This window comes from Trichoderma evansii (genome assembly GCF_050947405.1).
Source record: "Trichoderma evansii strain SZMC 28006 chromosome Unknown GGI43scaffold_2, whole genome shotgun sequence".
Classification (NCBI taxonomy): Eukaryota; Fungi; Ascomycota; class Sordariomycetes; order Hypocreales; family Hypocreaceae; genus Trichoderma; species Trichoderma evansii.
The window spans coordinates 697,674-724,618 of record NW_028145204.1 but is presented as its reverse complement, the minus strand read 5'-3'; the positions used below and the strand labels follow the sequence as shown (position 1 = coordinate 724,618).

The window sequence follows — 26,945 nt, the reverse complement described above, 5'->3', positions numbered from 1 at the left end:
AAGCATCGCGGCTTGCCCGGTATACTTTTCGCACAGCCATATCGGGCTTGCATCTGCGTCCAGATAAGTCAATCGCAAGTGAGATTTGAGTTCAGTTAAAGAGGAGTCGATGGAGAAATCTAGCAGGTCAAGACACTACTAAGACCGCAAAAGCAATAAAACTCTATAAAGAGAAAGCGAGCGTTTGTTCGTTTCTCCATTTTAGGCGAAATTAATAATCATTTCCTCTTCGCGCTCCTTGACCCAGTCTTGGCTTCCTTTTTTTTTTCTTCCTTGTGCAGAGAAATTGGGGCTAGCGAATGGGAATTCCACTGCAATCGGCTTGAGCAGCGGATATAGAATTTCTCAAGATTCCTCTGAATGACTGATTTTATCCTCGGCATGTGGCTTGGAGCATCTTGGCGTTGACTTTTGTTCTTCCGCATTGCTCCGTGGCTACCTATCGATATGGCTACCCTGTATTTTTTTTTATCAGGTTTTGGCTGCGGGCCGGTGATGTCATACTGAAGCTATGCTTATTTGTGCCTTGGAAACATTGATGGGATATGAGGGTATTCGAGTCTCGATTTCATGGAATCAGTATGGAATTTATTCGGAAATTGGCGTTTATCTTCTCTAATTTGCCTAATGTTTCCCTAATCGCTATAGCTGTAGTAACCGCTGGGCTTCGGATGGGGGCCGAGATTCCAACTGAAGGGCAGAACAAGTGGCTTGGATGCTGCGGACCAACGTCATGGATATGAGGCTCGATGCTGCTACGCGCCCGCCAATGGTTACACTCGACGTGCGCCCATGCAGTGGTCCCTTGCAACTGCCCAGAAGTGCAGCAGACATGATTGTAATAATATGGGGCCAAGGAGGCTGTGTGGTTGACAGATACTACTTGCCTTTGAATTTTTTGGTGAAACCTGCAGCCAACCAATAATTCTTGGTCCTCTGCACGGGCACTATCGTCTTTGTCTCATCACATTTTTGTGAAAGGGGGCGTTAAATAAAACTTGAACTCTCTGCATCTCCTCTCCGCAATCGCAATTGCGCTTGGTAGTTTTTCTTGCTTGCGCCCTGCTATTTAGGCGAACCTGCTGTCCGTCTCGTCGAGCTTACAGCGCTTACACATACAATCGCACTACGGCGACACTTTATTAGCTACCCCGCCGGGATTCGACTGGGGCTCAGAACGGACTGACCTTGGAGATCTGTCGTCATTCGAATCTACGAGCGAGCGATCCAAGTTTTCTCTTTTCTCGTCTCTATTCTGCCTGTTTTTTCTGATCTTCAGGAACGCTTCCTTCGTTGTTTTCCCGGGCTAGATTTGCGCCATGACAGCCGCCGAAGAAGGATTGCCCGATAGCGGCGCTGCTGTTTCTCTGCCCATTCGCGCAAACGGCTCTGGCGCAGAGCTGACGTCGAGCAATGCGCTGACCGGAAAACAGGAGCACTGTATGTTTCTTCCCAGCTGGCCCAAGAGAGCTTGCTGAAAGACTCTCCCATACACTGAACCTCAAGCTAACCATGGAGTTGTCACTGCGTAGACCTGAAGAGGGAACTCATTTCCGACCAGGTAAAATGGGAAATCAGCGAGCTCAATTCCCCCACGGCACTGCAGCGCTTCGGCGCGCCGTTCAAGTCAGAGCAGGGCGAGGTGCCTCCCCAGGAATCCGAGCTGCCCATTTTGCGGTACATCTTCGTCAAGCATATCCGCGACTTTCCATTTCTGGATAAGGCGAAGGAGAAGGAGTTTTGGCAAGACAAGCTCCAAGTCGTACGTTGCGCCATCGTCACCCAAGGTCTGCTTTGCGAGCTATGGATGGTTTGTGCTAATATTTGGAGGGCAGTTTCTCGAATCGTTTGCGACAAAACAGATTTCCTCGTCCGAGGACCGTCTAGAAGAAACGAAACGGCGGAAGCTGGCCATCAAGGCCCAGAAGCTCGTCGAACTGATGATGGTTTCTGGCATTCCCACCTCGTCCGGATTCGAAGAGCGCATCAAATTCTCAGAAATTGAGATTGTAGATAGCAATGCCATTGACAGGGGCGTTATGAACACTCTTCCCGAAGGAAACTACATCAACGGCTGGGACGTAAACGTTGCCGGAGTCCGCGTTACCTCGGTCAAGCGCAATATCAGATATCACAAGCACGCCGAGTTCATTCTTCGGATTAAGAGGAAAGGAGAGCTGGAACACTTCGTCGGGCGCAGATATGGCGATTTTAGCAAGCTACACCGAAAGCTGCGCACCGAGCTGCCTGGCAGGGTTCTGCCCGCGCTGCCGAAAAAGAACAAGACAGATACAAGAGCTAGCGGGCTGCTCACGAGTTTTACCGGCGCAGCAAACGATTCCGATGATTCTTCTGCGTCTTCTATATCGACTCGTAGAACAAGACAATCTCCAGGTCTCGGCGGTGCGTCATCGCTGCTAACTGCTTCCAGTGGTATGTATTCAGCGGTGCTTTTCTTTTATGACAGGAGCAATGGCGACAGTCGAAACTAACTGATATAATAGCTGCGCGTGGCCCAGGATCCATTAGATCAGCTAGATCTGGCCGCTCGAGAAAGGGAACTTCCCCTCGACCATCTGTGGATGGCCCGCTGAGCCCAGGATTCGCAACTCCCGATAGCAACAAAGAGGTCAGTAGCTGCTACCCTTGCAGAGTCTCTATATAATCGGAGAACTGACGTAGCATATAGGTTGTCCTTTGGCGAGAGAACCAAAGAATATCCCTCCGCGCTTTCTTACGATCACTTTTGCATAATCCCCAGGTTGCCAATACCAAGGCAATGGTAGACTTCCTCAGTGGCGATCCCATAACGCCCGCAGACGAAGATGTGGAAGACATTATACGACGCAAAGCGCTTGATGAGAAGCGTATGGAAGAACAGAAAGAGTTTTATGAGATTGCCAGAAGACGAGCTGCAGAGCTTGACGAGTATATGGAACAGTTAGTGACTACCAAGCTTCCCAATATGCTAACCATCTCTGAGCGGTCATTTATTAACCATAATATATAGATTCCGAAGGGATATTGTTGAAAGAAATGGCCTCACACTTCTATTCAAGGAGATTAAGGAAAAGGAGACGATTGGTGACCTTAGCATTCAATATCGAAAATTCGCCGAATGGTTGAGGATCGAAATTGCCGCCGTCGTATACCACCTTTTCTTGGCCGAAGATAACTCAGCCGACATGTTTGCGCAAGCCAAGCGTATCCACTCTCTTGTCCCGTATACCGTCATCAAAAATGTCATTCGAATTGCGAATCCCGCGGCAGTCATGTCTGGAATCTTGGATATTTTCCTCGCTCAACCCTTTGGAACTCGATCTTTGATGCAGCGCATGTTTTCACTAGCGCTACATGATGGCATTCGAAGCTTCCAGAAATCCATTGATGCACTGGATCTTAAAATCGACGACCCTGTATTTACTGAGAAAATTAAAAAGTACACAAATGCCACAGAAGATGTCAAGGCGGAAATTCGCCGGCAAGCCGAAGATGAAGATCTTGATATCATCGTGGTGATATTGAGATCGGATCTCATTGAGCCTGAATTGACGGGCGAACAGGTTCAGCGACTCTTTAATGCATATGTCGCCTTCAACAATGCTGTCGAGAACATTGATGAAGAATTGAAACAAGGTGCTCAGCTCTTTTCATATCTCAAACAGCTTCTCAAACTTTGCACGCGACACAGAGATAAGAGCATGCTGCTACAACTGATTGAGGAGTCCGTTACGCTGAAACTCTTCAGGGACTTGTTTACCATTTTCTACGAGCCTCTCGTGAGAGTATACAAGTCGGCCAATGTATACAATAGCGTAACTGATTTCGCTGTTTTCATCGATGACATGATAAAGGTTGTTGAGAAATGCAGAGAAGCCGATGCGTCTGCGGATCCTAATCAGACAGTTCAGGCGTTTATCGACCTGTGTGCCAGACATGAGCATAACTTTTATAAATTTGTTCATGAGATCCATACGCACGATAACGGCCTCTTCACTCAACTTATGGAGTGGATAGAGGGCATCTTGGAATTCCTCCGCAAGGGCCCCCAGAACGGAACGCTCAACGTCAATGCCTTGTTCGAGGGCGGTGTCAGCAGTGGCATCATCGACAAGGATAAGGCAATTGCGGAGATCAACGCCCTGATTGCCTGGCAGGAGGCGCGGAAGAAGTGGCACAGCGACAAGACACAGCAGAAAATGGCTGCGGAAGGACAACCAGGAAGCGACATGATGCCGACTGGATTTAGTTCATCCGATTTTGGCCTTAATGGCGAGGACTTGGAGGATTTGGCATATGACGATGGTTCGGAGTCTGAAGCAGAAGAAGAAGATGACTTGGATCCTATAGAAGCTGAGAGGCAACGGCGGGCTAAGAGACGAGACCGTCTACGCCGCTCAGCGGGAGAGCCCGTGAAGCCACCGGTTTCTGAGGTTCACAAGCTGAAGGAAAATTTCTTAATCATGCTGAGGAACGTTTTGGCCGACTAGACGATACCATGTTCGACAAAATTGGGCAGATGGAAACGAGTACATTGGAATACGATTATGCATTTTAGAGGAAGACTGAAGGCCTATTCTGTTGTATTAATTACGCAAGCGACGCGTTTGGTCCCCACGAAGGGCCGATGGGGAAATTTTTATAGAGCGCAAAGTTTACTCAGGGGGCGCAGACCAGATGATTTGACTAAGAGGGCACTCGGTCTCATTTTGTCTATTAGCATGCGCCGAGTTTGTAGAAAGAGACTATTGGGCCAACTTTGTTATTATAGTATGAATCGATTAGCTTATAATTAAACGCCTGATAACGCCCGCCCCGCGACATGAATGTACTTGTGAGATCAACTGGGCCCATGCCCACCAAGAAACTGGTAATTCCCAACGAGATCCAGTTTAAATCTTAAATTTGAATTCTCCATTTGTATTCCTACCATAACATGATATTAACCAAGCGATTGAAGTGGGTATCCGGATAACACACACACAAAAAAAAAAGATGTCGAAAACCGGTTATATCAAAGGAACGCATATCTTTCCAGACCTCGTGCTGATATGAGGAGATGTTAGCAAAAGAGAAGAAGCTGCATATGTGAAGATTGTCATAATAGAACGCACCTTGCTCGATGTTTAACATACGCACACATATATATATGAATATCTCAATAAAAGCGTGTGCACTCCACTGGTACCAAAAAATCCAACGCCAGTGACATGATTAGACAGAAATCCATCACGAAGACGGTTAGATATACCGGGATTGGCAGGTTTGCACGGCTCACCGATAGGTAGACGTGGCAGAGCAGTGAGACGATGAGCAAAGAGTGTCGGAAGGATTCGATAGTCATGGTGGCTGTATTTATATGTGTATACAGGTGTGTATGTATGGATTTTTTTTAAAAGACGAAATTGGAGGTTTATATAACGATATCATAAGAAGCAAACCCTCTTTTTATCTTCATCGTGGAGGTTGAAAAGCACAAATTCGTAAGTTGGTACGCCAAGTTAGCATCTCCGAAAAACTTTCTCATATCCACCTCCTACTAATATATAGCCATTTATATGTAAATACGAATTACTTTTCCCTATTCCTCGGCCATTTCTGTCTGTAGTTGTACCTCTGAAATCATTAGTTAGCTAACCAAAAACCGTAGCAAGAATACATATCGTGGGCTAATATCACAAAAGAAAGGATACATCCAACTTACGCCACAGTCGATTCGCCGATGCGGAAATCACATTCGCCTTGGCGAGTAGCTTTTCCTCATACATTTCATCGGCCTTTCCCTTGATTCGCAATTTATTTGGCTGGGCCTAACGATTCAAAGACTGTTAGTTTCAAACGCAATGCAAGATCGTTTACCACTACTATCCACATATTTTCGGTCATTTCGTCCGCATAACGTACCTGCATTAACACAAGAACCAGCTCTTTAGGATCAGCGTTTGCAATGGCGCCGATAGTTCGATATCCGTTTTCCCAAAAGACGCGACTGGAATGATTATATGTGAGCACATTCAATTTCGGTCTCCCTTTTCGGATTTTGGGTGGGCAACATGTTACTTACGCTGTGCGGCTCTTGATGAACGGAATCTTGGCGAGCGCTAGGAGATCTGTCCTTGCCCCGGCCATTAATCGATCTGAGAAGTGCTCTAGAGCAGCCGCCATGATACTACAAGTCCCAATATTAGTCAATCCGTGAGAACCTAATAATAGAGAAGCGAGAAGCCCCCCTCATTAGTCGAGACTTACCCCCATCCCATGTGTTCACAAAACTTAATTATTCCTGCTGCGAAACCTTGGCAAGTCTGTGCAAGAGTCTGCACGGAGCCTCGAGGAGAGTCGTATTTTCGAGCGACCATGTGTATTGGCATCTCATTACATAAATCTCGTAGCTGAAGGGCAAGGTAGAAACGGCGATATACACGGGCTAGTTCCTTTTCTTCAGGTGTATTTTCCTTGAGAGGTACTCCTTGAGCACTTGGGGGTGAGTGTTAGCGGGTCGTATATATGGGGAAAGTGGTGTACTTGAAAAGACATTTCTTACAGTTTTTGGACCACTGTTGGTTTGATCCCCAAAAATCCGAGGACTCGGAGTCCGCTCTCGTCCAAGGCGTCCATCTCATTGCGAAATACTTGCCAATTGAGTGTAATTCCAAAATCCTGAACCGGAGTAAAGACGTAGAGGATGTGCATCTCACCGTCCATCACAAATGCCTTGAGTGTCTTAGTAAGTTCAGCATGTATGAAGACTCCGTCATAGGGATCAACCGAAGATGCCACGATGGCTTTTCCCAGCTGTGTGGCTGCGAAACTAGAATAAGAATCATTGACAATCAAGCCCAGGTCACGAATTTCCTCCAACCCTGATTTTAAGCATTCTTTCACAAATTCTTGTTCATGAGTATAGCTGATGAGAGAATTGGAGAAGTACTCTGTTAGAGACTCCTCGCTGGTCGCCAGGCGTACGGAAATGACCTCTAGAATGGCCCTAGAGGGGCTGTTAGCGAACGCAATAGTGGTACATAGACTAATCGCTGTCTTACCTTTGAACACGCTTATTCTCAGTGTTGAGGCAGCTGGCAATCTCTGGAATATCTGCGTACATGAGATCCAAGACTTGCTCTAGGTCGTCTTGGCGGCAGCAAAGATATGTCTCGCCGACGGGTGACTTGCCCTGCCTTCCGGCGCGGCCTCTCATCTGCCGTAGCATGGAGGGGCCAACAAAATCGCGTCCCATCCTTGCATTATGAAGAATCACTCTTCGTGCAGGGCTAATTATGTAGTCAGTCAATCATGTTTATCGCAGTAGTGGCTTTTGTGTGGGACGCACAGATTGATGCCCGCTGCTAGGCTGCAGGTAGCAACACACACTAAGAGAGTGCCAGCATCATACGCCGAAGCAATGAGATCTCTCTCCTCGCTCGTCAAGCCGGCCTATCGAGTTAGCTAATATGTACTTTTCTTGGGGAGACGAAATGGTATACGCACATCTTTGATATTGGTAGTCAGTATGATATTGTTATGGAGGTGGATATAGTTGGGGAAGAAACTTACGGTGAAACGCAACGCCGTACAAGACAGTTTCCTCTAATACTGGATCAGCTCCCGTACTGAGACTTCGCAGTTCGCTCAAGAGATCCATCCGCCTATCCATCGTTGCGTTGTCCAATTCATCCAGCTGAGGCATTACTCTACTAATTAGACGAGCGTCTGCCTCACAAATGCTTCGGCTGCCTGCAAATATTAGGGAACCATATCCCATCATGGCGGTCTCATGAGCCAAGGATACGACTGCATTCAAGACCGGGTCTTGGAACTCCCTATGACCGGATCCTTGAATCCATCTAGTGGAGTCAACTTGGCCCTTTGAGATTTCATCGACTTTTAGATGCTTTTGGGCTGAAGCGTTGTTGGAGCCGACATAGTAAACTTTCCCGTCGCAAACTAGGTGTTCTTCTATCGGTATTGGCCTATATTTCGTTTCATAAGAGTGTGCATTGAGCCATTCGGCTACCAGATTCGCATTCTAGAAAGGTTAGATTTTATAGAAGCGTATAGATTATTTGATGCAATGAATGGGACCTACGGGAAGAGTAGCACTCATGCCAATGATCTGAATGGGCTGCTCTAAGCTTAAAAGCTTGGTTGCTATCAGCTCTAGGAGATATCCGCGGTGATCATCATCAATCATATGAAGCTCGTCCAGTACTACGGCCCGCAATTGAGATATGGAAGAATCTTCAATAGCGGTATTGATGAGCATATTCGCCTAGGAGCAGAGAAAGAGGTTAGATCTATTTCGGTTACAAGTCGGGTATGGCGAGCGAACCTTTTCCAGGGTACATATAGCAATATCAAAGTCCTGCCAGGTAGATCTAATCTTGCCGCCTCCGAAGAAGCCGACAACTTTAATAGAATCATGATCAGGACGAGTTTGCCATATGCTGCTGGCCTTTCGCTTTTCCAAGATTTCAGGGTCTAAAGTTGCGCTCAATCCCTGGACTACTGTCCGTAGCCAGCGAACCTTTTCTTGCACCAGAGCAACATATGGAAGAATGAGGAGGGCCTTGGTTTCGGGCTCTTCCATTACCCTCTTGAGCATAAGTACTGGGCAAAACATCAGCTACTTGGCCCGTGGCTACATGATAGATACGACAAGATGGCTCACAATCAGCAACAAGAGACTTCCCGCCACCGGTGGGAGCACAATACACCAAATTTTTAGCACCAGTAAGCAATCCGGGCCCCTTGAGGCAGTTTTTTTGCCATGGGTATATCTGTTTAATGCCAAGCGAAGCAAAGTTATTAACAAGCTGAGGCGGGAGATTATATACTGGATGAGCAAGGTCCAGCTCATCATCTATAGAAGAGGACGGGGTCGCGGCAAACACGCGCCGCTGGGTATATTCAGAAGGATCTTCCGAGGCATTAAGCGAAACAATTTTGCTGGCAGAAAGCCTCTTAGCAGTTGGAGAGGAAAAAAGAGGCGCCTTCTGGAAGCGAACAGAGCCCTGTGAATTCGGCGCTGAAACAGATGTAGTCGTGGCGCCGGATATTAGAGGCAGGCCTTTTGCATCTGCATCGTCAAGGGTTGTCGACCAGCTCCTCTTCTGGCCGGCCAGTGGCGGCGGTCCAACAGCCCCTGCCTGCCGCTCTTGAGCCTCCTGGACGCTCGTCTTGTGCAAGATACCTCTCATGCTCTCCATGGCTGCGGGGAAGCAGGCGGCGACACGCACCTACGAAGAAGAGAGATTCATCTGGTTACGCAAAAGAAACAGAGAAGCGAACGATGGAGGAAAAAAGGACTAATGGGCGATGAAAGCATCAGTCAGCAGTCTCATGATCCGCGTACCATATCCTCGGCACCATTTGACCTGGATCTGTGGTGGAGAGAGAAGCGCGCTATTGCCAGGCAGAGGTGACAGGGTCGGGTCGCTACGAGCTAGATTAACACGCGAAGTCACGTGAATACACTTATGTAATTGGGAGGCAGCAGAGCCAACACAAAGAGACCCAAGAGCAGGGTACGGCGCGGGTAGAGGTGGTAGAGGTACTTGCACCCTGGGCGCTGCGCCATACTCGCACAAGTACCTCATATTACCATCCCGTTCTGGCGGACAGCGGACTGAATGTTATTATGTACTAGTGCGGGAGCAAAGAGCCTAGACTGCATCAAGACAAGGGCAAGTCTCGATGCGTCCATGCGGCTATGCTAGATTAGCTGCCAGCTTCGGGCGTTTCGTTTCTTATAATTTTTTCTCTCCTATTTTCCTCCCCCGGGAAGCTGCTTTGCGGGAAGAGAGAATCTACTAGGGCAAGGGTCGCCGCACAATCGATGGCCAAGTATCAGAGCCAGCATGTACCGGTACCCAAGCACCTCGCCTGTCAACGTCTCTGCAGTCACTGCTCCAGACCTGCGGGGCGTTCCTGGAACCTGACAGTGACACACACCCACACCCAATCGCTGCAGCCCCGATTTCCAAGGATGCCCCCCCGCGGCTGGTGATTGGCCGGCAAAGGAACCCTGCGCCATTCCGCTTCCAGAACTCCGACTTGGCTGAAGTCTGGAGATACATGCTGGATGTACTTGTAAGTAACAGGGCACTGAGCATACCTGTAATAAGCTGTTTTTAAATTAAATCGAATCGATGGCAACTTTGACGGCAGCACGAATCTGCCATTGGCGCATCAGCGCTGGCAAGTAGTGCGAGCATATCGGCCCATATCCAGGCGTGTAAATGAGAGCGCGACACTATCACGGCGTGTAGTGACTACCAGCAGGTTAAGAGTCTTCAGTATCTTGCCCCGTGTTGCAGTTTGCTCAGACCACCCAGCACTTCTGTTTCACATACATGGAGAGAATGCCATTCGAAACTCGTGCGTGGCGTAGAGCCCTCTTCGATCCTGCCTGTACCTCTTTGTAGTGCTCGGTGCCTCAGAACGGGCGATGTGGATGAGTCGTCTGACAGCCGCACGAATGGTTTCCACCCAGCTCTGGCCTCTTATCGGTGAGACTGCCCTCAACAAAGTCGGTCGCCCGCTACTGGTGGGTTGTGGCGGCGGTTTGGCAATCGAGGGGAAGAAAAGCCCAGGTTCTTCGCCCGCGTTGTCGACGAGCAAACGAACCAGTGTGCACATGTATAGCATATGTGTGTGTCGGGCGGCAGCCAAAACACGCAATCTTGGGCAACACAATCTCGCCACAGATGGAGTTCAGCTGTCTATCAACCAGGCCCACGAGCGTGCGTGTGCTTATACGCGGGCTGCTTTGCGACCTACCTACCGATGGGCGCTGCCTTTACCACAAATACAGTAATGCCAGCTACAGTACAGTACCTACTATTGCCTACAGTACCTAATCATTTAGGCTTTAGCGCGATCATATGAACTTGGCCCCGGCGCCGCTGGCAATCGAAGTTTTTTTTCTTTTTCTTGTGGCGCTGTTAGCGGAGCTTACTACTCCCACCAGTTGTGCTACTTTGCAGACTTGGGCTCCACAAAGCCGATCCGGGCGATTCTTTGTTATTTAGACTCTCTTCCTATCTCTTCCACCAGACTCTCACACAAAAGAGAAAAAAATCATATCCGAGTAGGTACCTCTTGTAGGCTGCCCTGTGACCGACGGGATGTTGCCGTTAGCTTGCTTTTACTTTTTTTTTCTCCGCCGAAGCCCAGTTCGTCGACATGTCGCCACTTTTCACTCTGCCTTGTAGTCTAATACGTGCGTGCTGGTGCGATGATGGCCAAAATGTCATTGCTGCCGCGGGTTGCTCGGACTTTTCGCGGTTATTGCGCTATTAACGTGTGGTAGCAGCAGTATCAGATTGTGACAGTCGGCCCCGGCCCTAGTTGTGACGTCGTGGCAATGGTGATGATGACGGCAGCACATCCGGATTCGCATCCCCAGAGGCAGATCCAGTAGACTACACTGCATGTACAAGGCAGCCAACAACAGTCAGCCGCATACAACAATTTATAGGTAATCTGCGATTACAATCTCGCACATCGCTCGTCAAGCACAGGATGCCCAGTGCTGTGAGTTTAGCGGTGTTGTGTAGTCGCGTGGGTGACTTGCACACACAGATCTATCGTTTTATGCGGATATTACTCGTGTTGCGGAGCAGACAGTACGAATACTCGAGGTACCTGGCAACTTGTACCCTCAATATCCGACCGGCATGACAACGCTCGTGTATCCGCATGCCAATTAACTGCAGCACCTCATTTATTCGAAAATAACTGAGCCAGCCTGGCCGGAGCACGCCGCTAGTCTCGCACGATTATGCCTTCTCACCTCTTCTCTCACAGCCATGCAAAGGTACTAGGGGGTCTCTCCCTCCATCCTTGCATCTCTGGCTGTCAGGCAAACAACGGCTCTAGCGTAACGACGTAGCAGTAACAACATAGTAGTAGCTCAGGGTCTGTACAGACATGTAGTCTAGACAGTTAGCTGGTAACACGCACTATATGCGACATACGTCACCATTCGCCTTGGAAGAATCAGAGAAGGCGAGGGAAGCAAAAAGGGCGACGCGAGCGAATGCTCTTCTCTAGTGCTCCTTGGACGTCCTGGTCAGGTGGGTGGATATTAAAAGAGTTCCCATCTTGCGTGTGCCGGCGTCCCTACAAGATGCCCCATAAATCTGCTAGGGGGCTGACCATTCTAGGAATTGCTCATGACCTCACCTCCGGAACTCAAAGCGCTCTTCTGCGATAACAAGCCGCGCAAGAAAGTCTGCTAGGAAAAAAAAGATGGCAATCTCCATGGGGGTGGTTTATTGGCCGGGGATTTTTATAAACAGATTAAGATTTACTCTCGAAGCTAGTTGGCATCTGGAGCCGCACCGATCTGTGGGAGGCTTGATATACACGTCCCAATCCCTTCATTTCCCAGAATGAGAAAAGAAATGGAGATGAGGAGAAGGCAGACAATTAATTGGTGGCTTGCTGCCGGCGAGTGTATTTTTGCTACGAGTTGTAGGCAGCTGCTCGTGCTAACGTCGAGTTGTACCGGCGGTACTTTGCACATGCGTGGGAATTCGTACCCAAGAATTGGATGCGGTCCGATGCGGCCAAAGCACTGCGTCTCGGTCTGTTTCCTGCTGCCGCGCCCAGAGCAGCCCACACGCGTGATACGTGCTGCCAGAAGTCGAAAAAAAGGCAGAGCACAGCACAGCACACAGCTCGCACTGCATTAGCAGGCAGTAGACGCCTGTCCGAGCAGAAGCGGTGCCTGTAATAGGCAGTATATCATGCTGTCCGTCGTCTGCCACGAGGCCTGCAGCTTCATCGCCCCTAGCCACGGCGGAGAGCGGTCTATTAAATGGAACCTGCTAGCAAGGAAGATCGCCAGAGAGCCGTTAGCAGCACACACCAGACAATACATCGATGCTAGGTAGTGCCGTATCGTGTGGCCAGGCCAACCAACCAGCGCCTCTGGTTAGGAGGCCATCGAGGCGTTTCGGTAGCTTCCCGCTTTGTTCAGCGCCCTGCATTACGGATGCATTGTGCATATTGGATTTGGCCTTTGGCAGACGAAGCTGCCTGGCGATGTGGTTTCTGGCCCAGGTCCCAACGCATTGCACGCAACAGCCACGCAGCAGCCACAGAATCGACACAAACGTGTGCGTCGTCCGTGGGTGGGCGCTGATGAACGCCTCATAGAAAAAAGCTGGGAGACGATCCGTCCATTCAGCAATGGTGTGAGACCAGAGGCGGGCTTGTGGAGCACCGCTCAATCAAGGGTGCGCCAGGTAGATATAAAGTCACTAGCATCGCCGTTTAGCCTCATGCGCACAGAGCCCGCGGCAGGGTTCGCCACAGCCTGCTAAGGCATACCTCTGCGCTACCTCGGCTACCTGGGCCTGGGAACGCTACTGGGTTAGTACCTGCTAGGTAGTGTCTGCCGCCCCCATGCTTGTACGGCGCCAGTGCCAGGGCATGTCTTCTTCAGACTCATGCCTATACTAACTCTCTTTTCCTCTCTCATTCAACCTTCGCTTCCCACGCCGTGGTCTTCGGGGCGAGAGACGACCTTTCTTGCTCTCTATCGCGTGTTTTGTCGTGCCAACTCATCGTCCCGTATCCTCTACGACACTGCAGAAGCTATAAATTGCGTTTCAGTCTAGTCCTCTCGTCTTTTACACCGAGGCCCTCCATCGCTCTCATCTTTTCCCAACTCACTTTCACTCACACACGCTTCTCGAGGCATAAGACGGGCATGCCTTCACAAAGCTCGATTTGCCTCGTTCCACGGCCACACTGCTAATCCGTCGCCAATATGGTGCAACCGAGCGTGAGTTTTTCTGTTTTTCTGTTTTTTTATACTTCGCTCTCTTACAAGCCGCATTTGGCAACTACTACGATTTATTTTTTTAATCTTCTATTTTGGTTTCATTGGCGTTCATGTTCGATATATTTCATCCGCCGCCAACGTTTGCTCTGACACGCACAACAGGATTCAAAATCTGCTGAGCCTGAAGCAAAGGCAACGCCCGAGGCAATGGCCAAGACGTCGTCTGCCTCAGGTGCGGCAGACAAAGAGACAGTCATTGAGGCTATGCCCTACGGGACTCGCTCCCGCAACAGGACAGCCAACTCTCGTCCCAACTATGCTGAGGACAAGGACATTGAGATGGACATGTATGATTACTACCCTGACAAAAAAGACAGCGACGCCGGCAAGAAGCCCTCGCGGCAGACCAACGGCGTCAGCAACGGCGAGACGCCTCGCGCCAACGGCAGCTCACGCAAAAATGCTGCTGCTGCGGCCGACGACTCCAAGGCCAGCCCCAGCCAGAATGGCAACCAGGATGCAAAATCCGGCGGGACTATTCACGCATCACAGGCGACGTCGGGGACTGGCACGTCGCAGCCTTCGCGGAAACGCAAGGCGGCAGCTAACCAAAACGGCGGCGGCGCGGCAGCGGCAGCATCAACCACAACTTCGGCTGCAGCAACGCCGCCGGCGTCGACGACTGCAGCGTCAAAAAAGAACGCCTTGGCCGCGCAGGCCCAGCTCCAGGGCATGACATGGCCCGAATCCAACATGCTCACATTCGAGACGAGCAAAGGCCGGCCAGACAATGGTCGAATGGTGGCCGACGATGGCACCGTGCTCGAGGCGAATGGTAGGTAGCACGGCCGGGATCCACCTCCACCCTATTTATTGCCAGAGGGCAATTTGCACCTGCTAACAGAGCATCTTGGCAGATCACGTCTATCTCGTGTGCGAGCCTCCGGGAGAGCCCTACTACCTGGGCCGCATCATGGAGTTCATGCACACCAACAACGACGCCTCCCGGCCGGTGGACGCGGTGCGCATCAATTGGTTCTATCGCCCCAAGGACATTGGGCGCAAGGCCAGCGACACGCGAATGGTCTTTGCCAGCATGCACTCGGACATCAGCCCCCTGACGGCCCTGCGCGGCAAGTGCCAGATCAGGCATCGGCTGGAGATCAAGAGCATGGACGACTACCGTCGCACGCCGGACAGCTTCTGGTACGAGAAACTGTACGACAGGTACATCCAGAAGAACTACGATCTGATTCCCACCCGGCTCATTGTCAACGTGCCCGAAAAGGTCAAGAAGGTGCTGGACGAGCGCTGGCAATACGTGCTAGTCGAGCAGGGGCGTGGCAAGGAGCTGACTAGCGCCGTTAAGCTCTGCAAGAGATGCAGCGGCTATTGCGCAAGGTACGTACCGTCGACACGACCCTACAAGGCGCTCCATCTGGCCTAGGGTGGTATTTTCTTCTCTCTTTTCTTCGCGTCCTTGTCCCTGTCATGTCTGTCTTGTCTGTCTCTGCCCTGCCCTATCTGTTTTGTGTTTCCAGTTCCAGCTGCAGCGCTGCAAGTACCGCGCCGTACCCGGCTCCGTGGCGCCCTTTGCCCTCTGCTCTCGCTGGTACCTGCGATGCCCGGCTCCATTCGGCCGAAGTCCCTTGCGCAGGACAAGGTTCCTGAGGTAGCTGGTACTTGGTCGCCAGCCCACCAGTACAATGCGTCTACCCCCCTCTTTCAGGGAGAGCCCTTTTTTCTTCAGGTACCTTCACCAGGGATTGCCGGGTTGGGCGCCCCTCCAGTTGGGGGGAGCCCCAGTTACCACAACCGTCGACACACCCCCCTCCCATTCCTTCATTCTCCGCCTCGCCTTGCGTGTCGTCCCCTCCCACCGTGTGCTTCTGCCGTGCGTGCATGTGCATGCAATTTGCTGGCTGGCCTAGGTCGGACCACCGCCAGAGCCTGAGCCAATGCCTGGCAAGCACGACTGCTACTGTCCGAGAGTGACAGCGATTCCGGTGGCCCGTTTAGGCACTGTCCGATGTCACTTTGAGCCGCTGAAGAAGCATCGTGCAGCGCATCACCGCATCGGCTCCAAAAAAGCCACAGCAGGGGGATATCCCAAGTAGCATGAGTTTGATGTTTTATCATCAAGCACCGGCGAAAAAATGAATCGGATTGGCAGAATCTCTTTTTTTCTTTGTTGCTGTTTTTTTCTCTTATACCTTTCACAAGCCAACCCAACTTGATAACCTCTTTATACTAACACCAATTCCCCACCAACAGCAATGATTCCGTTGACTGCGCAGTGTGTCAGCACACATACCATATGAACTGCGTCAAGCCACCGTTGCTCAAAAAACCTTCACGTGGTTTTGCTTGGTCTTGCGCTGCATGCAGTCGGGCTCAGGAGCGCAAGTTGGAAGCTCGCCACACGCCAAATACTATCGACACCGTAGACGACGATGAGCTCCTGGATGAAGACGAAGAGGATACTCATGGCGTCGAAACCAACAGGACAAGCCCCGCCGACGATGATGCGCCTCATCAGGGAACCTCGGAGCAGATTTACCAGGCTAGTCTCTGGCCGTGGCGCTATCTCGGCATGCACTGCAAGCCGGAGGATGCCCTGGACTACGATGATCGCATCTACCCTCGTGCAGGCACCCGTATTGGCCCGAGAAACCAGGCTTCTGTTGGCGCGTGGCCCGGTCAACCTGTTCAGTATGTCAAGCCGCTGGAGTTTAAAAAGGGCGGCAAAAAAGATCAGAAATTACTCAAGGAACAGCAGGAGGCCGAAAAGGCTCGCCGAGGACAGCGGCCGAAGTGGGTCCAAGATCAGCCACCGGGATACGTCGCTCGCGGTGAGGACTTGGACGAAAATGACCCCAATTGCACGGCCACATTACTATGGAAGCCGCCAACCTCAGATACCCCGTCTTCTGACAAGATAAATGACTATGTTGCCGACGCTATGTCGACGGCTAAAAAGCTAGACCTTCCCGAGCGCTCTACTAACCTTCGAGATGCCGCCATCGAATCATTGTTTCGCGAGGACTTTGATGAGTCCAAGGCTCTCACTGCCCTCTCAGAGAAGCCCAGGAGTGAGTTCAAAGAACCAAACTTCAGCCCGGCCGAGGTCAAGAAGTTCGAGGAAGGCGTTTCAAAATTCGGCTCTGAGTTGCATCTCGTCATGAAACACGTTAAATCGAAGTCGCCGGGAGAGATTGTCCGGCACTATTACGTTTGGAAGAAAACTGAAAGGGGACAGCAAGTTTGGGGCAGCTTCCCCGGTCGAAAAGGAAAGAAGCAAGCTAGGCGCGAAGACATTGCAGCTTCGAAGCTTGCTGACGATGTGGCCAACGACGACGACGATTCTGCATTCGACGCAGAGAAGGCGGTAGAGAAGAAGCGAAGCTTCATCTGCCAATTCTGCAACAGGACGCAAGACCGCCAATGGAGAAGAGCGCCGAACCCGCTTCCTGGACTTGTTAATGACCAGGGCCTCAAGGGAACTGGGAAGGATAAAGCTGGGAACCAATACGTTGTCGCCTTATGTCGGCGCTGTGCCGAACTATGGCGACGTTATGCTATTCGATATGAAGTTATTGAAGAAGTGGCTAAGAAGGTTGCGCAGGCTGGTGGCCGTGCATGGAAACGCAAGCAAGATGAAGAACTTCTCAAAGAGCTCCAGCTTGCACAAGAAATGGGCTATATGACGCCCGAACGAGCTCCGACTCCTTCCAAAGCTGCCTCCTCTCAGCCTGGCGAGACTCAGGAGCCCCCTAGGAAGAAGCTCAAGACTGCAGCCGATAAAGAAGTCGAGGCAACACCCTCGGAGGCCGGTAGCACTCCTAGCGCAGCTCCGACTAAGAAGAAGGAGAAAGCAGCTGTGGAGTCGCCTGCCGCCCCTGAAATGCCAAAGCCTCGAACTCTTCCTTGTGCCATTTGCGATCAGATGGAGCCAATGGGAGACCAGCACCTCTCATGTCGAGAGTGTCGCCTAACAGTCCACCGCAACTGCTACGGCATTATTGACAACAAGGTCCAGGGCAAATGGATATGTGACATGTGTGCGAATGATAAGAGCCCACAGGTGTCGATCGTAAGTTCATCATACTTCTCTCTCTCCTTTTCCACCAGAAGCCATGTACTAACAACCTCTGTAGCAATATAAATGTGTCTTGTGTCCTGTTGAACAAACTGAACATGATTTTGTCGAGCTGCCAAAGCTCACACACCACAAGAAGAAGATGTCTGAGAAAGACCGCGAGCGAGAAAAGATAGAAGTTCAACAAGCCCGCAAAGCTGCTGAATACTACCGCAAGAAGCAGGAAGAGATGAATCGCCCGGTCAATCCCCGCGAGCCGCTCAAGCGTACGGCCGACAATAACTGGGTGCATGTCACCTGCGCCGTATGGACCCCCGAAGTCAAGTTCGGCAACGCCAAGGCAATGGAACCATCTGAGGGAATCCCATCCATCTCAAGATCAAAGTATGACGAGATCTGCCAAGGATGCAATCAGATAGGTGGGGCATGTGTGCCTTGCCATCAATGCCGCGCATCTTGTAAGCTTTTCTCTTCTCTTTCCCCCTTCTGATTTTATCTTCTTGGGGGACTAGTTTGGCGCTCATCAAACTAACTTGATAAATAGATCACGTTGAATGCGCTCGACAAAAAGGGCATATTCTCGGATTTGACATTGCCCCAGTCAAGAGTTCCCGGCGCGACCAGTTTAACATTGTCACCATTAACGGCGAGAGTGGGATCATGTCAGCAGTACTTTGGTGTAAAGAGCACGCTCCCACTAAAACGATTGTCCATCGGATTCATGATGTTGTGAGCGAGACGGGATTGAATGCCCTTCAACTCTACGTACAGAATTTCAAGCAGGCAGACCTCACCTTGACTGGTACGGTTCGCAAGGCCAACCAGATAACAACAGCGGCGAAGATATCCGGAGCACCAGTTCAGACATGGAGTCGAAGAGCGTCTACTACAACGGCCCCCAATGGTACTTGGGCTCCGCCGCGCAACAGCGATGTGGCTGATCCTGGATCCCATGCCCAGCATCCGGGCGATAAAATCTGCATCACATGCGGCATAGACGTCTCCTTGAGATGGTGGCCGATTGACAACTTCCAAGAGCGGAGACTTACCAATGGCCATCACGGGGCCATTGGATCAGAAGCACAAAAGTTTGTTGAGCAACGAAAGTTCCAATGCCATAAATGTCACAAGCTACGAAAGACACCCCGTAGTCCGGGGTTGACTCTGCGAACTGGACCGTCACCTCCGCCTGCCGAACTTGCACGTCCCCAGCCGATGGAGGCTACTCTTATGGCCCCGGTGCCTCCCTTGAGAGGCTCAACGCCTCCTCCTCCTCCCCCGCCGCCAAATGTGGTCGATTATCGTGACGGACGCCATATGAGCCATCCCCTTTCTTGGCCGCAACCACCACCAGGCTCCCATGCAATGCCAGCTGTGTCTACTCCTCCACCGATACCCGCACCGGTTCATGCACCAGCTCAGGTAACAGGGCACCGTCCACCTCCAATGGCACACCCATATCCGCCGGCACCACCACCGCCGCCACCAGGCAGAACGACAGCCTATCCTGAGTGGGCACCTCATCGTCCCAGCAGCCAGCATAACTCACCTCCTCGTCACATTAACGGTGGTCCGCCCCCGCCTCTCTTGCACGGCGGCCCACCGCCGCCCCAACCGCCGCCAGTATCGAACCTTTCAGCTCTGAGGCCGCCTGCCATGGCTGGTCCGCCTCCAGCTGCACCGCTGCCCGGTGGGCATCAACACGGACATGGGTACAGTAATGGGCTCCCTCCCTCCCCACGACGTATGAGTGGGCCAACTGCTCCCGCTCCGTACGTCCCCCCATACCACAGCGGACATTCAGGTCTCGGAGGACCTATCCATCCTCCGGCTCACCTCATGAACAACGGACCTCCGCCGCCACCACCACCGCCGCGAGCTGATGCATTTTCGCATGGTCTACATCCTCAGAGATCATCATATCCACCAGCCTCACATGCTAGCCCTCCGATTATGAGGAACGGGTTACCGCCGCCGCCGCCTCAGCCTCATGAGCTGCCTCCATCGTCGGCTCCTATGGCCCCACGACCTCCAGAAAGCAGGCCAGCTACAGCCGCGAGTACGAATCCTTCACTTCGCAACTTACTCTCTTGAGGTTTTGGTCAGCTTTTATTCAGAGAGTCTACTCTAGGGCATTAGCAATGAAAGCTAATGCACTTTGGCCTAATTTATTCGTATATATACGGTGTATTTGTTATTGTTATTTTTGTTTTTTTGTTTGGAGACGATCGGTCATATGCATTAAACGTTCTGTCTTTTTCGCTTTTCTTTTCATTCAAAACGATAAAATTATTAATAAAGGTCGAAAGAGGACCTGAGAGACCAGCGCTGCTATTATGGCGTACAATGGAGCAGATTCATTCGTGAATCTAGAGAATTTCTCTACACTGTCTCAAAATTAGAGCTTACGGGAGGAGCAAAGAAAGGGGAGTTGGACCACACAATCGTGGCTTTTGAATGATTCATCCAATTATAGATGGCAATGCAGTATGCATATTTTGGGGGGGAAAAGTGCATTATCGAATGTTATATAGTATATTGTGTTATTGGAAATGACGGCACTAATGTAGTATTTGGTTTTCTGTATAATACAAAAAATAATACCAAGAAAAAGCACAGAGCTGTGATGCAATGATCCGTTGCTGGGTATAAGCCATGTTGGACCTTTATCATGAGGCGGAGCCAATGAGGCGGAGTTGTGGTTGCGACGGATCAGCACTATGAGGATGTACTCTACAGTATTCTGAGTACCGAACGAGATCAATTTTCTATATGATTAGTGATTATGCCAGCTATTAAGCTACTTGTCAATACCTTCTCGTGACTACTAGCGCGCCCAAAAATAGCCCACGTTAGCTCAGCACCCCAGGGCTAGTGTGTCTGAGGTCAGAGGTTGATAGGCCTGCTTCGCCGATACGTAAGGAAGACACACCAATGTACCTTGTCAAAGTACCACCAGCGTCAAGCTGTCCCAAAACCGTCCTTCACTCAACTTACTAAACAAAACAAAGTCGCAATTCCTGGCTCACCACCGCGACCGGGCTTTTCCCTCTCTCATCCAGCTGATACGCATTGAATTGATTGTTTTACATCAGCGCCGCTCTTACCCCTCCATTGGAACGAACTCCGCACCATAGCGACCATTCGCAGACAAGCCGAAATCTCGACCCGATAGGCCGCATCAAAACAATACGCCGGAGAGCTAGTAGAGAGCTGAGAGTTTTCGAACCCAGACAGATAAAGGATACTGCGGGAAAGAAGGAGGGATACCCTGCTGCTGAAGTAGAAAAAGAGACTACATTGAGAGTTGCAGAGCTATTATTTGCATTTCAAGGCGCAGCGTTGACGCAAAACTCCTCATCATGGCGCAGATATTGGCGGATTTGTTCTATTCTTTTGGCAATTGCCTGAATTGCTTTCCGGGATCTCCGACTCTCAAGATTAACAGCCGGAGCTTTAAGATCCAGCGACTGCTAGGCGAGGTGCGTAAAAAAAAGAGGGAGAGAACTCCCCTCTCTTTAAGAACAATGTGGTGTAGTGGTAGCAGCAGCTAACAGTGACGAAACCATTCCTACAGGGCGGCTTCTCCTACGTCTACCTCGTCGAAGACACCTCAAACCACGAGCTCTTCGCCCTCAAGAAGATCCGATGTCCCTTTGGCGCCGAGTCCGTCCAGCAGGCCATGCGCGAGGTCGACGCCTACCGGCTCTTCGACCACGTCCCCACCATCATCTCGGCCTTTGACCACAGCGTTGCGACTGACCGCGGTGGCGGCAGCGGCGACGACGCCAGCAAGACCGTCTACGTTCTGCTGCCGTACTATCGCCGCGGAAACCTGCAGGACATGATCAATGCCAACCTTGTCAACCACGGACACTTCCCCGAGCGCCATCTGATGATGCTGTTTTTGGGTGTGTGCAAGGCTCTGCGTGCCATGCATGAGTATCAGCCCGCTCCCGCGGAGCGCATGGAGATGGGCCGGGAAGAAGACCACGATGAGAATGCTGGCTCCTCGCGACCTGGTGGTAAGAAGATGGGCACAAGGGGAAAGCGTACGGAAGAGCAGGAGCAAGGAGAACAGGAGCGGCCGCTCATGGAATCCGGAAATCGCATCGAGGGCGAATCAGGCGGCAAGATCAAATCATATGCTCATCGTGATATCAAGCCAGGTAAGAAGCCGTGAAATCAATCCTCAAATCCAAGTATTACTGTATTATTCGATCTGACTAACATCTCCCTCCTCTCCAGGCAACATCATGATCGACGACTCCGGCTCAACCCCCATCCTCATGGATCTTGGCTCCGTCGCCGCCTCCCCAGTCCCCGTCACCTCCCAGTCCCTCGCCCTCCAGATCCAAGACACCGCCGCCGAGCACTCCACCATGCCCTACCGCGCCCCAGAGCTCTTTGACGTCCGCACCGGCACCGTCATCGACACAAAGACCGACATCTGGTCCCTCGGATGCACCCTCTACGCCTGCCTTGTCGGCAAGTCCCCCTTCGAGCTGCGATCCGACGAGACAGGAGGCACCCTCAGCCTCTGCGTCCTTGGCGGCGACTGGCGCTTCCCAGACGAGAACCCCGGAGGTGCGCCCAAGCGCACAAACACCATCCAGGCGGCCAAGGCCAAGGCGACTGGTAACGCCTCTGCTGCCGGCGGCGCTGGTGGTTCTGGGGATGTCTCCATTAGCGAGCCCATTCGCAACATTGTTCGAGCCTGTCTTAAGGTCGAGCCTGCGGAGCGACCTGACATCAATGAGCTCATCACCATGGTTGAGCAAGTTGTCGAGGAGCTACCCGAGGATCTTTCATGAGAACTGCTGCGCGCCAGCCCGGATCCTCCCAGCTTGAAATTCCAATTTTCATCATGACGTTGAATAATCAATTCTTGGTTCGGATTTGTCATTCAAGCCGTGTTTACCTTTCTTATTCTTTTTTTGGGGTTGTAGGGCATAGGATATGATGTGAGCCTGAGACGAAAATCTTTTACATGTTTCTATACTAGCTGATGGGCGGAGCCGTCTCCTATTTTATGATATCTTATCTTGCCGTGGACATATATATGTATATCTACTGCAAAGGGCGTCGGCGTTATAACGGATTGAATGAATTACTTGATTTAGAGAAGCAAAGCAAGACAAAAGACAGACAAACAGAGAAAGATACTCTCATAAGGAGGAATGCCGGTAAAATTATATTTCATCCAGCATCACTTGTGATAATTAACAGAGGCAACAAAGTTATCAACATTGCTATCACGCGAATTCGCCCACTTGTAATTCCAACGACAACCTGTTATTGCGTATAGTTTCAACTCTTCCCCCTTTGATTAACCGTAGCGGCCATTGAACCACCTCATGTCCCAAGCATTATGCGAATGCTAGAAGTAAGGCAAATACAATTGGCGTCTTCACTTCCCTACAGCTGCAGCTTGTATGTCGCCACTTCGAAGGGTCGTAGGGTAATATCAAACTTGCCATCTTCCAATGAAACCTCTTCAATCTCGTCTTCCAGGATATTGACTTTAGTAACGCGTTTCACATCGAACTCTGTTTGAATGGTTCCTCGGCTGCGTCCACCCAAAGACTCGTATAAACGAAGGATGATGCTCCGCCCGCTATTGACACGAAGGCCCTCGCGACGGCTGACGTCCTCGTCATCATGGCCCCGCTTGATAGTATCTAGTATAATGGAGGCGGATTCATCTGCGTTGATAAGCTTGATAGGAACACTGGTTAAGCTTTCAATGGTGGCCTTTGGCGCGGATAGCACCTTGAGTGGGGTGTTGAAGGCATATGCCGCCCTGACGGTAGTCGAAGAGAGACCTCCCTTGTGAGGAAGGATGGCCCATCGGATCGAGTGGCGGCCCATATCCGCATGCTCGTCGGGAGCCTTTGGCGATCGAAGCAGAGATAGGCGCATTAGCTTGCCAGCTGTAGCGAAACCATACTTGCTGTCATTGAGGATAGAAACACCATAATTGTGCTCCGATAGATCGGCAAATCTATGGCAGCAAACTTCAAACTTGGCCATATCCCAGCTCGTATTGTAGTGAGTAGGCCTCTTGGTAATGCTATATGCGGACTCGTAAGAGGCCTCTGAGTTAACAACGTCGACAGGGAATTCGACCTTGAGGAACTTGGAGTTCTCATGCCAATCCACCTCGGCTTTGCACTCAACCCAAGAAGTCTGGCCCTTGAGGGCAGCTGACAGAGTAATGTAAGACGTGATGGAACTATTCTTGCTAATCTTAATCTCGGTAGCAAGAGTGACGCGGTGAGGTTTGATTTCGTGAACACTAGTTTGACCGTAGCTGAGCTCTCGGCGAGTCTCGAGGTGATAGACCTCGACATCCCAAGCCTCCCAGAAGAGTGGAATATCATCAAAAATAACAAACTTGTTGGCTTTACCGCCCTTCTCAATAGTTTCGCGCTCGTTGACCCTGTCATACAATGAAGTGATACAGCCGTCTTCAACGACAACGCGAAGATCGTCATTTTCTAGTATGAATTGGTTGCCCACTTGCTGCACTGAAACAGCTGGCTTGTCTTCCTGGATCTTGAAAGTGCGAAGTGCAAGCAGCGGGCCGTCTCCACAAGCAATGCCAACCTGGGTATCGGAAACCTCGACAAGCTCTTTGCGGTGCCAGGGCAATGTGTTGAGAACGGTGGACTCGTGGAGGCCATCGGGTTGCGAGTCGCTGGCGCCCAAAGCCTTGTAAATCTCTGCGAGAAGCTTATGGCCCGTCTCAAATGTCTCCTTGTATATCTAGGAGCTAGTCAGCATACAATTCATTTATTTACCGGGAAATAAGCGCCTTCGTCTTACCTTGTCAGAATCGTCATAACACATTTCGATAGAGCTGCCAGGGAGGCAGTCGTGGAATTGGCAAAGAAGTACACCCTCCCACATGTTATCAATCTGTTCAGTAGGGTATTTATATGACTTGTTTTTGAGGGAGGCAAGTGTCGCAAGCTGCTCGAGATCTCGCAGTAAAACTTCAGCCTTGCGATTGTAATACTTGTTGTTTGCCTGTGTAGTATATGTGCCTCGATGTAGCTCAAAGTATAGCTCGCCATGCCACGTGGGAAGCTCGTTGGCCTTTGGAGCGAGGCGGTCAAAGAAGTCATCGACACTATGGCCGAGCTTTACTTTTGGAATACCTCCAATTGTGTTGCTGATTCCTGCAATTCGTCGAAGCTTCTCCAGGTGCTGCCAGGTAGGGCCGCCACCACCATCGCCCTTGCCATATACTAGCAAGGAGGTGTTGTCAACACGCAGGGTTTTGTGCTGGGAGATGCTGCGTTTCAAATCGCCAAAATCGGCCTCAGCTGTGTACGTCTCGGATGGAGGCATGTGGCAGATGACTTGGCTTCCATCAGGACTCACCCACATAAATGTAGTGTGAGGGAAGTTGTTGATATTGTTCCAGCTCAGCTTCTGAGTCATGAAACGGTCCATGCCTGCCAGGCGACAAAGCTGGGGCAGCTGACTTGAGTATCCAAATGTATCAGGAAGCCAGAAAGTGCGGCAACGTGATCCAAACTCCGCCTCAAAAAAGCGCTGGCCATAGAAGAATTGACGCACAAGCGATTCGCCGCTGGGCATGTTGGTGTCATGCTCAACCCAGCTGCCACCGATGGGGTGAAATTGGCCTTCGCTAACCTTTCGCCTTACACGATCGAAAGCCTTGGGGTATAACTGCTTTAACCATTTGAACTGCTGGGCCTGAGAGCAAGCAAAATGAGCCTCTGGATAGCGGTCCATCAGATCACACTGGCTCGACCATGAGCGAGCTACTTTTCGTCTTGTCTCTGCAAAGGGCCACAGCCAACAAGAGTCAATATGGCAGTGGCCAATGCCAAAAACGACAGGCTCTGGGCCAACCTCATAAACCCGATGAGAATCGACATCAGGACCAACGATTTGCTGCGCCAGTTTTCGACATTCGAGGATAGATTCCTGATTATTCACCTCGAATGTATCGATAATCTTCATAGCAACAGCGAGTGCCCGGCCCTGCTCGGCAGAATTCTCGGGGAGTTCTCGAGCAGCATCACCTAGCTCCCACATGTCGAAGAAGAGACCGCGGGCAGGGACATTGACAGCTACAATGTCGGCTTTTCCAAGCGCAAAATATTTATTTGGGTCCGGTGGCATAATGCTGGCCTTCCCGCCGGGCGCATTCCCAAACATGCCGTTGCAAGCCATCTCAACGTAAATAGTGTGCGGTTTACCGTCGCGGAACGAACGAGGAATGATCCATTCGATTCTCTCACCTCCACCAGTCAGGCCTTGGAGTGGCATGCCGTCCTCGGTCCACACAAGGCCTTCATTGTTGCCGTCCCATTGGAGCTCGAGGAGCTCTTCATTAGCGATTGCTTCGGGAACAGTCAAAACGACTCTGAACCAATGGGTAGACCACGAAGGTCCGAAAGCAGCGCCGGTATGTGTCTCTTTAAACTGTTGGGAAACTGCATGCTCAAAGGTCGGTCGCTCTTGTCCGGGAGCGCTCCAGACGGAGATCTGAACGTGCGGTTTGCCTGAGTACCTGGCATTGTAGAGATTCCTATATGGCAGGCGTCAACTGATTGGGACCAGGATAAAATGGATGAGATACAGGAAGACATACGCTAGCAAATTCACCTTATCATACTGTCCTGATTTATAGAATGGTTCGATACGGCCTTTGAGAATGCTAGTCTTGGGGACGCCAACAGGCCGATGAGCAAAGACAGGGTAGGAGACGCTGCTCCTCACTTCGCCGCCGCCGCCCATGGTATGAGCGTCGAGGGTGTGTCCTGGAGCGGGTGGTGCTGATCGATTGGACAGTCGCCGAAGCTTGCCTGGGAGAGGCTGAAGATTGTCTGGGGAGGGCGAATGCTGAGGACAGTCGGATGAGACGGGCAGAGGGTTGTCAATTAAGCTGTCGTTATAACTGCCAATTGCAGTCAGCGAATTGAAACAAGCGACAACCTGACGACCAATTATTCAAGCAGTGATGTGAATGGGAGAAATCGCAAGGTGAGCCGAGATCCGTCAGCGTGTGAG

The 26,945-nt window shown here is 50.9% G+C and overlaps 5 protein-coding genes across 5 annotated transcripts; 3 read left to right on the top strand and 2 right to left on the bottom strand.

The window, feature by feature from the left end:
• Positions 1 to 1,319: 1,319 nt before the first annotated feature.
• Positions 1,320 to 4,490, top strand: GGI43DRAFT_379328 (PX domain-containing protein; the record flags this gene model as incomplete). The annotated part of the gene is made up of 6 exons (XM_083202821.1): positions 1,320 to 1,440; positions 1,533 to 1,762; positions 1,836 to 2,433; positions 2,505 to 2,629; positions 2,690 to 2,940; positions 3,011 to 4,490. The coding sequence occupies 6 exons, from the start codon at positions 1,320 to 1,322 to the stop codon at positions 4,488 to 4,490; spliced, it is 2,805 nt and encodes a 934-aa protein (XP_083064770.1).
• Positions 4,491 to 5,554: 1,064 nt separating this feature from the next.
• On the bottom strand, positions 5,555 to 9,396 carry GGI43DRAFT_429463 (P-loop containing nucleoside triphosphate hydrolase protein). The gene is made up of 13 exons (XM_083209118.1): positions 8,669 to 9,396; positions 8,330 to 8,607; positions 8,087 to 8,269; positions 7,555 to 8,026; positions 7,458 to 7,490; positions 7,331 to 7,370; positions 7,044 to 7,271; positions 6,545 to 6,988; positions 6,250 to 6,477; positions 6,065 to 6,169; positions 5,905 to 5,989; positions 5,705 to 5,810; positions 5,555 to 5,616 (listed from the first exon to the last, which is right to left on the bottom strand). The coding sequence occupies exons 1-13, from the start codon at positions 9,204 to 9,206 to the stop codon at positions 5,582 to 5,584; spliced, it is 2,775 nt and encodes a 924-aa protein (XP_083064769.1). The 5' UTR covers positions 9,207 to 9,396; the 3' UTR covers positions 5,555 to 5,581.
• Positions 9,397 to 13,420: 4,024 nt separating this feature from the next.
• Positions 13,421 to 20,643, top strand: GGI43DRAFT_392832 (DNA-binding E3 ubiquitin-protein ligase SNT2 domain-containing protein). The gene is made up of 6 exons (XM_083204600.1): positions 13,421 to 13,795; positions 13,958 to 14,630; positions 14,713 to 15,196; positions 16,070 to 17,888; positions 17,953 to 18,352; positions 18,439 to 20,643. Exons 1-6 carry the CDS (start codon positions 13,781 to 13,783, stop codon positions 19,986 to 19,988), a joined length of 4,941 nt encoding a protein of 1,646 aa, XP_083064768.1. The 5' UTR covers positions 13,421 to 13,780; the 3' UTR covers positions 19,989 to 20,643.
• A 432-nt stretch (positions 20,644 to 21,075) lies between these two features.
• Positions 21,076 to 22,805, top strand: GGI43DRAFT_144908 (kinase-like domain-containing protein). Its single transcript, XM_083199338.1, has 3 exons — positions 21,076 to 21,376; positions 21,472 to 22,063; positions 22,143 to 22,805. The coding sequence occupies exons 1-3, from the start codon at positions 21,257 to 21,259 to the stop codon at positions 22,706 to 22,708; spliced, it is 1,278 nt and encodes a 425-aa protein (XP_083064767.1). The 5' UTR covers positions 21,076 to 21,256; the 3' UTR covers positions 22,709 to 22,805.
• Positions 22,806 to 23,312: 507 nt separating this feature from the next.
• On the bottom strand, positions 23,313 to 26,672 carry GGI43DRAFT_420288 (alpha-mannosidase; the record flags this gene model as incomplete). Its single annotated transcript, XM_083207795.1, has 3 exons — positions 23,313 to 24,662; positions 24,723 to 26,463; positions 26,527 to 26,672. The coding sequence occupies 3 exons, from the start codon at positions 26,670 to 26,672 to the stop codon at positions 23,313 to 23,315; spliced, it is 3,237 nt and encodes a 1,078-aa protein (XP_083064766.1).
• Between the last annotated feature and the right edge of the window lie 273 nt (positions 26,673 to 26,945).